Source organism: Gracilinanus agilis, chromosome 3, assembly GCF_016433145.1.
Source record: "Gracilinanus agilis isolate LMUSP501 chromosome 3, AgileGrace, whole genome shotgun sequence".
Lineage (NCBI taxonomy): Eukaryota > Metazoa > Chordata > Mammalia > Didelphimorphia > Didelphidae > Gracilinanus > Gracilinanus agilis.
Window position 1 is genome coordinate 28,379,059 of NC_058132.1, and position 11,566 is coordinate 28,390,624.

Sequence of the window (11,566 nt, forward strand, 5' to 3'; positions counted from 1 at the left end):
CCCTGTCTCTCCTCAGCAGCCTTTCCCCCTAGCAATACCTCCACACACACACACACTGCTTCCTCCTTCCTGGGGGGAAGCACCTGGGTCTAGGTGAGGGTGCCTTACCCAACCCACCCCTTGTCAGCTCCCTGTGATGGGCTGTCTTCCCTCATTTAGAACAGAAGAAACTTCTGGAGGGTAGCAGGGAAAGGCAGTACTGCCTTTCTGCCTTCTAATTGTGTTCCCAGCTCTTGGCATTGTCCCCGGCACAAAAGCTTTTACAGCGCTCTCTCTCTCTCTCTCTCTCTCTCTCTCTCTCTCTCTCTCTCTCTCTCTCTCTCCCTTCCCCCCAAAAAATTTAATTAAAGGGGGCAGCTAAGTAGTTCAATGGAGTGAGAACCAGGTTCAAGATCCTTGGTTTAAATCTAGTTTCTGATACTTCCTAGCTGTGTGATTGTGGGCAAGTCACTTAACCCCCCTGGCCTAGCCTTTACCACTCTTCTGCCATCAATATACAGTATTAACTCTAAGATGGAAGATAGGGGTTTTAAAAAGAAATAGAAGAGAAAACACACCAGGCTATCAGGAAGAGGCTAGGAAGTACTTGCAGAGGGAAGACTGTGAGATCAGCAGCTACCTGGAAACTTTTCTCTTTTTTAAAAAAAATAGTATTTTTCCCAATTATCTGTAGATATAATTTTTAATAATTGCTTTCTGACATTTTGTGATCTGTTTTCTCTTCCCTCCCCTNTCCCCCCTCCCTCTCTCCTTTGCCCTTTCCTTTTTCTCTCCCTCTCTCTTCTCTCTCTTCCTCTCCCTGTCTTTCTCTCCCCCTCCCTCCCTCTCCATCCCTCCTTTTCTCTCTCTCCCTCTCTTTCCCTCCCTCCCTCTCTCTTCCCCTCCTTGCTCTCTTCCTCCCTTCCTCTCTCTCCCTTCCTCCTTTCCCCCTCTCTTTCTTCCCCTCCTTGTCTCCCTCCCTCCTTCCTTCTCTCTCCCTCCCTCCTTTCCTCTCTCTCTCTCTCTTCCTTGTCTCTCTGTCTCTGTCTCTCCCTCTCTCCTCCTTCCCTCTCTTCCTCCCTCATTTATCCCATGCTGTCTGTCTTGTCTATCATCCATCCAACTATGTAGCTGTATCTATTCACCCATCCACCTGGTCTAGTCTACCTCCATCCCTCCACTTTAGATCTATCTTTTTATGCCAAAGTATCATCTATCCATTTATCTCTGCCTCTTCCCTCCTTGTTTCTCCTCATCTCTCTATCTCTCCCTATCTCTTCCCAGTCTCTGTCTCTTTCGGTCTCTCCACTGCCGCCATAATGGGAGCCGTGAACACTGGACTGAGCTGGGTTGGAGTTGGGGGGACGCCCAGCACCTTCGAGGCGCCTCTCTGCGAAGTCGGGGCAGGGGGTAGGGCTGAGCTGCAGGGACCGAAGCCCTCCCCGAGACCTCTGAGACCCCGCCCCCAAATGGGCCAGACTACCAAGACAACCAGCCTGCCTCCCTTCCCTCCCCACTGAGGCCCAGGCGGCTCTCTGGGGCCCTCCTTCACACGATCCTCGACCTTTCCCGCCTTTTCCTTGAGCGCTGTTACCTCATGGTCCCAGTCTGTGAGGGAGATTATATGGGGGCGGGGAAGGATGACGGAGAGTGTGTAGCAACTGCGGCTGCGCAACAAGGTCTACCAGGCAGGGGACCTTTGCAAAGGCAAAGCCTATCACCGCGGGGAGCCTGCCTGGTGATCCGTGACGTCACCAGGACTCTCCCACACCATTGGCCGGCTGGGCGAGTGGAGAAACCATCCAACAGCGTTTATTGTCTGTCGCGTACCAAGAATCCTGAAGCCTCTCGGGTCAAAGACCGAAGTGAAACTCCAGTTCAGGGGCGCTTCGCTTTGGGGCAGCCTGGACCCCTCTCTCAAAGTAGTGTTTTTAAATGCCTTAAATAAAATCCATAGGATTCTCAGGAATCGTTTGAAGAATGAGGTCCCAGGCTCGGACGCCTTGCCCTGTCTACCATTTACCCATCTCCCCACTGGACGGGGAGGCTCCGGGGAGCACCGTCTGTTTCCCCTTTTCTCGGTAGCCTCAGCACTGGCGCATGTAGGAAGCGCTTAATGAATGATTGCCGACTGACTGATTTAAACAGCCAGAAGATTACGTCCCTGGGGATGCCATGGACAAGCCATCTTATTTACGATAAAATAAATGTTTGTATCTACAATAAAACCAAAAGAACGAGAGAAGCCTAGCACCCGGGGAGATAGGTGGAAGGTGGTTCTTCAACTAAGCTTTGAAGAAAATAAATAATTAACAACAATAATAATATTTATATTGTACCTGCTTTGTCCCATGTGCTTTACAATTATTATCTTAATTGATCTTCACAACAACCCTGCAAGGTAGGGAATATTATCACCATTTTATGGTAGGGGAAACTGAGGCAAACAGAGGTAAAATGACTTTGCTCTGGGTCACAGAGCCTAATAAGTGTCTCAGACGGAATCAGAACTCAGATCATCCTAATATCAGGTTACTGGAGCACTTCGCTGCTTAAGAGATTGGATGAATGTGGAGATGAGGAAGGAGTTCATTCCATATGTGAAGGATAACCTGAACAAAAGCACAGAAACTTACATTTGAATCCTTCCTCAAATTCACCATGAAACATGCTAAAATAATTACCTTCTAACCAAAGAACTTAGAGTACGGAGGGAGATATATCTATTTTGGGGGACAGAGTTAAGACTGCAGAGGAGCAAGAAGAAGCTTAGCCAGCTCCTCAAAGACATATCCTCTACAAAAGTCCAGAAAATGCCCCAGACCAAGAAAATTCAATTTTTCCTCTACCACTCTTATTTAATTAAAAAAAATTTTTTTTTGCTCTTTTAAAAATCTTTCCTCAAAAAAAAAAAAAAAAAAAAAAAAAAGGGAGTAGCTAGGTGGCTCAGTGGATTGAGAACCAGGCCTAGAGATGGGAGGTATTGGGTTCAAATATAGCCTAAGACATATCCTAGCTATGTGACCTTGGTCAAGTCATTTAACCTCCTTTGCCTAGCTCTTACCATTCTTCTGCCTTGGACTAATACACAGTATTATTCTAAGACAGAAGATATTATTTAAATAAATAAATACAAGTTTTCTTTTAGAAATTCTTGCTGGCATTGATTCTAGTCTGAATTTTTCTTTGACTCCTTGCTTGTAGATGCTTTCAAGTAATTGTCTTCTGAATTTGTATCTTGATCTTGCCATAGAAAATGTTTATGGTCAGATTCTTTTTTTATTATTTGCTCATTTTTTTTCTCAGCTTATTCCTAGACTTTGAACTGTATTTTAGAGTTGGACTTTGTTTACCTCAGGGGATGGTAGGGATTATCTGGTCTAGTTTTCTGATTTTTATGTCCTGTTGCTTCTTTTCAGCTGGGGACCTGAAAGTCTTTGGTGCTTTCAAAGCAGAGTGATCTGGGAAGAGATCTGCTCACTGTCTTCCTGGTCTGTTGCTGGTCCTTACCCAAGTAGAGCTCTTGTTCCTTTTAGGTCCCAAGTACTTTCTGCTCCAGATCTGGGTAGCAGGCAATGAGATGCTAAATGATAGTAGTCTCATGCCTAGTGCTAGTGCAATCTCTTTCTGACTAGGTATTCAATCTCCTTACCATCTGTGGGCATTGAGTATCCCTGGTGCCAGTGCTGCTGCCACAACCTCTGAAGCCTGCCACTGAGGCCACCTTTGCCATATCTTGCTCCTGGTGAGCCCTCACCCTAGTGTACAAAGACCTCTTTTTCCATCTTTCTAATCTTTCCTGGACTAGAAAAAATGACTCATTATGGGTTTTGTTGTTGGTGGTGGTTATTCCACTTTGAATTCAGATTGATACCTTTTCTTTTTTTTTTAAACTCTTACCTTCCATCTAAAAACCAATACTATGTATTAATTCCAATGCAGAAGAGTGGTAAGGGCTAGGCAATGGGAGTTAAATGACTTGCCCAGGGTCACGTGGCTAAGAAGTGTCTGAGGCCAGAGTTAAGGAGGAAATAGATATTAAACCATAAATCTCAACTTTCACCTATCAGAACTAGATAAATTGAACCAAAAAATAAATAAGAAAGAAGTAAGGGAAGTGAATGAAATGTTAGAAAAATAAGAGTTAATAGATATCTGAAGAAAACTGAACAGGCATAGAAAGGAATACACATTCTTCTCAGCAGTACACGGTACATATACAAAGATTGACCATATACTAGGGCATAAAAACATTGCAAACAAATGTAGGGAAGTAGAAATAATAAATGCATTTTTAGATCATGATGCAATAAAAATCATAATTAATAAGGGCTTATGGAAAGGCAAATTTAAAATCAATTGGAAACTAAATAAACCAATTCTTCAAAACTAGTGTGTCAAAGAACAAAGAAAGGAAATAATTACTGATTTCATTGAAGAGAATAACAATGAGGAAACAACATATCAAAATCTATGGGATACTCAGGAGAAAATTTGTATCCCTGAGTGCATATATCAACAAATCAGAGAGGGAAGAGATCAATGAATTGGGCATACAACTTAAAAACTAGAAAGAGAACAAATTAAAAATCCCCAGATAAAAGTTAAATTGGAAATCCTAAAAATCAAAAGAGACATCAATAAAATTGAAAATAAAAGAACTATTGAAGTGGAGCTGGTACTTTGAAAAAACAAATAAAATAGATAAAGTACTAGTTAATCTAATAAAAAAAGAAGAAAATCAAATTAACAATATCAAAGATGAAAACCTCTAATGAAGAGGAAATTAAGGTAATTATTAAAAGCTATTTTACCTATTTATATGGCAATAAATATGACAATCTAGGTGAAATGGATGAATATTTATAAAAATATAAACTACTAGATTAACAAAAGAGGAAACAGAATACTTAAACAATCCCACCTCAGAAAAAGAAATTGAACAAGCCATCAAAGAACTCAACCATTCTGGGGGGCAATTTGGAATTATGAGCAAAGGGCTTTAAAAGACTGCTTGCCCTTTGATCCAGTCATACCACTGTTGGGTTTATACCCCAAAGAGATAATAAGGAAAAAGACTTGTACAAAAATATTTATAGCCACACTCTTTGTAGTGGCAAAAAATTGGAAAATTAGGGGATGTCCATTGATTGGGGAATGGCTGAACAAATTGTGGTATCTGATGGTGATGGAATACTATTGTGCTGAAAGGAATGCTGAATTGGAGGATTTCTATGTGAACTGGAACAACCTCCAGGAACTGTTGCAGAGTGAAAGGAGCAGAACCAGGAGAACCTTATTCACAAAGAAGAACTGTGGCACAATCAAACGTAATGGACTTCTCTACTAGTAACAATGCAATGGTCCAGGACAATTCTTTTTTTTTTTTTTAAACCCTTACCTTCTGTCTTGGAGTCAATACTGTGTATTGTTTCCAAGGCAGAAGAGTGATAAGGGTAGGCAATGGGGGTCAAGTGACTTGCCCAGGGTCATACAGCTGGTGTGTAAATGGAATTGGCTCTAGTCCATTCATAGTCAAAACTCTACTTACCCAAGATGATATCATCCCCACCTCCCTTAGTGGGAGTTACCTACATGTGACAATAAGTAACATGTAGGTAACATGTAGGTAATGAGTTACCTACATGTGACAATAAGTAACAAATCAAGAACAAGGGACTGCCCTTTGAGCAGTCCAAATCAGTGTAGAGGCTGCCATTTGTCCACTTGAATTAGAGGTGGACCCACAGGAAGTGACAAGAGACACTATCTCTTCAAGTATGTTGGTTACTTCCTGGTGAGGCAGTTCCCGCTTTGAACTTGGTGCTGAAGGTTCTCAGCTGAGACCTCAGGCTGCTTCCACTCTGAATTGTCACTTGGGTAAGTTAGGCTGACTTCCTTGGCCTACCTTGGTGTTCTTCCGAACTCTACATTAAGTAGGCCTTTACCTCTCTGATTGCTAAGGCCTTTTGGCTTGTAACCTAGTTTAATTAGCCTTTTAACCCTCTCTGTCCAGGCCTCTGCAGGCCTGGACTAGCCTCTCCCTCTCTTTATTTCCCTACCTTTTACCTTCCTAATTGTAAATAAACTACCTTAAACATGATCCTGACTTGGGTCTATTTAATTATGGAATCAATCTGAATTATCGATTCCTGGTGGCCACACTTTAAATATATATCTATAAAATACCTAAAATCTCCCTCTTACACTGGGAAGTATCTGAGGCCAGATTTGAACCTAGGACCTCCTGTCTCTAGACCTGGCTCTCAATCCACTGAGCTACCCAGCTGCCCCCTCCAGGACAATTCTGAGGAACTTATGAGAAAGAATGCTACCCACATCCAGAGAAAGAACTGTGGGAAGAGAAACACAGAAGAAAAACATAGGATTGATCACATGGTTCGATGGGTACATATTTTGGCTTTAAATGATCACTCTTGCAAATATTAATAATATGGAAATAGGTTTTGAACAATGATATATGTATAACCCAGTGAAATTGCACATCAGCTCTAGGAGGGGAGGAGGGGAGCTCTGGTCAAATCACCTAACTTTTGATTCAGTCTCCTTAACTGGAGATTATAAAAGCAGTTGCCTTGCAGGGTTTTCATAAGATTAGGTGAATAAATAATTATAAAAGAGCTGAGTACAGTACCTGGCAAAAAGTAAGTGCTACCTAAATGCTTATTTTCTCCCCTTCTCTTATTGAATCGAAGCAGAGAAAAGTTGGCCCCTCTCTCAGCTCTCCCAGGGCCATTTGGGTTCTATTCTTCTTTTCTGGGTCACATCTGCTCTGGAGGGGATCGGGGTGGTGGGTTGGGTTGAGGTATTAGAAAGAGGCAGAGCTCTTAGGGCTGGTCTAAGAGATCCAGTTTCTTATTTTTACACTCTCTGACTGGTTGAGCTGGGATGAAGTAAGAGGATTTGACTACATTTTAAAGATTTTCCTCTCTTCCTCCCAGACATGTATTGGACCGACCCTAAGCTCTCTACAGATGAGAGGAGCCAAGTATGCTCCAAGGCCCTGGGGCCTGGGATCGGGGTGTGTGGGGGGACATGGGGGGGTTGGGGGGCTTGAGGTCTGGTTCATTGAAATTGGGCTTGACTCATGAATCTCAATGCCATCACTTGCAGGCTCCAGTGGGAAAATGTCAGGTAAATACTTTACCTACAAGGATCTCCTGTTTCTTGGAGGTTGTTGCTCTCCTGAAGCCCTACAGTTTATTGAAGAAGAATTCCAGGTACAAGAGGATGATATCTTTAACGTCACCTTCCCTAAGTCAGGTAAGGCTCCAGGACTGGGATCAGGTACATATCAGGTGGCTAGGAGCCATGGTGGGATCTTGGGAAGAGTTAGGAGGGGTGAGGGTAAGGGAGACAGAGCAGTTCCCTGAGGGCCTAAGCCAAAAGGGCTGAAAAATTGAGTTTCTAGATGGGGAGGTTTGGTCTCTTTTTCTCCCTGTCTTTTCAGGTTCTTTCTGGATGACAGAGATCTTGTGTCTCATTCGTTCCATGGGAGACGTTTCCTGGGTCCACTCTGTCCCCAACTGGGAACGAGTTCCTTGGATCGAAGCAGCCTTTGGATGGAAGAACCTACTGGCCTTGCCTCAACCCCGCCTGCTGTCCTCACACCTCCCAATTCAGTTTTTCCCAAAAAGTTTCTTTCAGAGCAGAGCCAAGGTAAGGAAAGCAGGCGTCCCGACACCCATCCGACCTGGGAGAATGACAAAGCTGGACAGCACGTGAGAGAGTGTCTAGATTCGACTCCCTAATTTTACAAAGGAGCAAGATGGCCAAGAGAAGCCAGAGTCATATATTAAATTAGTAAGAGCCAGGACACTCTGCTGGGCGAAATCAGATTAGCTAATGTCGTATTGTTTCCCTTTAATTAATTGTTTTTAATATATAAAACATCTGCCTCCTGCCCAGGTCAGAGTCCAGCTGTAAGCAGAGAAAGGGGCGGTCATTTCCAAAGTCCCCACTGTCTTATGTAATTCTTCCAAATTGTCCACCTCTCCTACCTCCCCCCGGAACCCCAGACAACCCTGGCTCCTGGTCTCTGACTCTTCCCCCAGGTAATCTACACAGCCCGAGACCCGAGGGACGTGTGTGCCTCCTTCTTTCACTTCTCCAAGATAATGAAATTGTACCAAGAACCAGAGAGTTCGGAGGCCTTCATAGAGGAGTTCCTCAGTGGAGCTGGTGAGAGGCTTGGCGGATTCCTGACTCAGAAAGGCAGAAGGGAGGTCTTGGAGGGGACGGCCTCTTGGCGGGTTTGACTCAACTAGCTTCCTTTCCCCTGCCCCAGTGCCCTTTGGCTCCTGGTTTGACCATGTGAAAGGCTGGCTGGGGCTCAAAGAACAGAGCAACTTTCTGCTGGTAACCTATGAGGAGCTTAAGAAGGTAACTTTGAGCCCAGACATCTCTCTCCCTTAAAACTTCCCATGTGGCTCTGTAGATAAAGGGCCAGACCTAAGGACAAGGGGTCCTGGGTTCAAATCTGATCTCTGACACTTCTTAGTTGTGTGACTGTGGGTGAGTCACTTAACCACAATTGCCTAGCCCTTACCTCTTGTCTACCTTGGAACAGATATTTAGTATGATTCTAAGGATTTTTATTTCATAAAAAAAAAAAAAAAAAGATAAGGAGATGAGTGGACCTCACTGGGGCAGTGAGGAGGCATCCCAGAGTGGGCATCTGACCTAAGTAGGGGTCAGCTGGGGTTAGTCAGGGATGGAGTCAGATTAGGGTGAAGCATCCTTCCTGGAGGAATAGAGCACTGAGCCCCTACCCCAAGGCTTCTCCTAGATCCAGCATCCTCCTTGCTATTCCTCTAGGACATTCGAGGCAGCATAGAGCGCATCGCCAAGTTCCTGGGGGTAGATCTGAACAGGGCTGCCCTAGAGCAAGTGGTGGACAATTGCAGTTTCCAGAAAATGAAGGAGAACCCCATGTCCAATTTCAGCCTGCTGCCCCCTAATTACATGAACCACGGTCAGGGGACCTTCTACCGGAAAGGTAGGGAGGCTATGGGATGGCCTGGGGCAGGGTTCTGGAGAAAACACAGGCCTCTGGGCCTCTGGGGGAAGAGAAAATGCCATGGGAAGATGCTGAGGCTGAGGAATGGAATTACAGTGGCTTCATTTTCCGTCTTCTCTTCTCTCTAGGGGTCTGTGGGGAATGGAAGAATTTTTTAACAGTGGCTCAGAGTGAGCATTTTGGCCGGATTTACCAGGAGAAGATGAAGGACTTCTCCGTCCACTTCCCCTGGGAGGACCCAGAGGTCAGGGGGACCCTGAAGTCATGATCTCCCAATAAACTCAGACACATGACTGGCCCTTCACCTTTTCTTTTTTTTTTTTTTATTTTTTTATTTTTTTTATTTTAAACCCTTAACTTCTGTGTATTGACTTATAGGTGGAAGAGTTATAAGGGTAGGCAATGGGGGTCAAGTGACTTGCCCAGGGTCACACAGCTGGGAAGTGTCTGAGGCCGGATTTGAACCTAGGACCTCCCGTCTCTAGGCCTGGCTCTCAATCCACTGAGCTACCCAGCTGCCCCCCCTTCACCTTTTCTTGCTGAGGGATTGGGGATAGGGTCCCCAGAGAGGTAGGAGGTGGGAAAGCCTGGGACCAAGGAATCTGCTAACCCTTCTCCCCTCTTTGTCTAAGAGTAGAGGCTGCCATCTTCGGGAATTACATCACCCCCCCCCCGCCTCCCCCAAATCTGTAGCCAGGACACTAAATCCTGTTGGGAGTTAATTGTTAACCTGAGACTTCACAGGAGGAGTGGCAGGGAGAAAAGCAGCCAGAAATCTGGCTCTTTGGAAAGGGAAGAGAAAGGAAGAGGAGGGCGGGTGGAGAGAGAGGGGATGGCCATGGAAATCCTAATCCAGGTCTCCCCTGCTCCCCTGCTCCTAACGTGACGGACTCACTGAATTGCCATCGACTCCACTGGCCTCACCAGACCCCCCTCTCCCAACTTGTGTTTTCATTTCTGTCTGTAGAAATCTCTAGAAAATCTCAAATAAAGAAGGGACAGGAGAATCTGCACTCTGCCTCCTTCCTTTGTCGTCCTCTCCCCGCAGCCTCAGCCCAGGGCCCAACATTCGCACACAGTACCGGGGCATGGCAAGAATTCTAAGCCCATCTCTGCCCAGAGAGGAAAGTCCACGCTTTTCTCAATCCAACTCAACAAACATCCTTAATGGGGTTCCTAGGCTCTAGGTGCCAGGGATCCGAAGACAAAAAGGAAACAATCCGTCTTCTCAAGGACTTTAAGCTCTCGGTCTCAGTTTCCCACGCAGAATCCCGTCTCTCCGTGGATGCCCACTATTTCTCTAACAGCCAAGCCTGTGACTCTTGACTTACGCGTCCTTTCCTCCTCTTTCTTCACCTTCCCTCCCCCTTCTTGGCTCTGTCTTGGCCACCACTGATGGGAACTAGGATCTGCCCCTCCTCCCAGGGGCCCCCATAGCCCATGGGCCACAGGAACAATAGAAAATGAGCCTTCAAGGTGGAGGCGGCAGGCAGAGCTGCTGATCTAAGCCAGCGAGCCATCTGGCTAGGACCCCAACTCCACCCCGAGGCCCAGGGTGACCCCACCCCATCTCCTGATGGATATAATCCTCTCCCTTGGGAGCTAGGGTCAGGTGGCCATGGGGATGCTCTGGCTGCTGATTGTGGGTGAGTGGGGAATGGGAGTGGGGGGTGAGGGGGAGGCGAAGCAGCAGCACTCTCTGAAGAGGATAGGGCAAGAGCTCACCCACCCCTCACTCTCTGCTCTTCCTGCTGTCCCCAGCATTGCAGGGGCCCCTGGCCCAGGGTCAAGATGCAGCTGGTGAGTTGGGGCCCCAGACCAGGGAAGAATGGGACCCTAAACGAGGAGATCTGAGGAGGAATGCAAAGCAGGGCATCTGCTCTCCTCCTTGTCTTGGATATGTTGGGGGGACTGAGGGGCAAAGAGGGGAGGAACAAGACTTACTTTCTTGGAAAGTCCCTCACCAGATGGGAATAGATTTGACTCCTGACTCCTGGGGGCCTCCATCTACTGGGGGATGGGGGTGAAGTTAGGCTAGGAGCAATGCAGTATGGGAGGGACGAGACACACAGAGGGGCACAAACACGATCAGGTTTCTTGCTCATAGCAACTAACAGACAAGGGCCAGGCTCCATTGTGCAACCAGTCCACAAATGCTTAGGATTGGGAGACTGCATAGAGTGGGTAGGGCAACATGGTTAAATAGGAAGGGCTTCCCGGAGGAGGGGGTCTCTGTCTTAAAGTCTTGAGTAAAGAGGCTGTTTCTGTGTTCTGAGAAGCCCCTGAACCCCCAGCTACCCTCCTGTATCCCTTTGGCCCTGAGCATGGAGACCAGAGTATCCCCAGGGCGGATGATGGTTTCTCCCCAAAGTTCCAGCTCTCTGAACCCTTCAGCCTCTTTGGAGTCACCTACAGAACTGTCTATGTGAGTCTGGGAGAGCCCCCCACTAGTTATGACACTCCTACCCGTCCCCCCGGCTTCTTCTTCTCCTCCTTCTTCTTCTCCTTCTCATTCCTTCTCCTCCTCCTCCTTCTCCTTCTCCTCCT

At 46.2% G+C, this 11,566-nt stretch overlaps 1 protein-coding gene across 1 annotated transcript; it reads left to right on the forward strand.

The window, feature by feature from the left end:
* Positions 1-1,298: 1,298 nt before the first annotated feature.
* On the forward strand, positions 1,299-9,323 carry LOC123240896 (sulfotransferase 2A1-like). Its single transcript, XM_044668608.1, has 8 exons — positions 1,299-1,389; positions 5,833-5,859; positions 7,114-7,263; positions 7,451-7,659; positions 8,055-8,181; positions 8,288-8,382; positions 8,818-8,998; positions 9,148-9,323. The coding sequence occupies exons 1-8, from the start codon at positions 1,299-1,301 to the stop codon at positions 9,285-9,287; spliced, it is 1,020 nt and encodes a 339-aa protein (XP_044524543.1). The 3' UTR covers positions 9,288-9,323.
* The last annotated feature ends 2,243 nt before the right edge of the window (positions 9,324-11,566 follow it).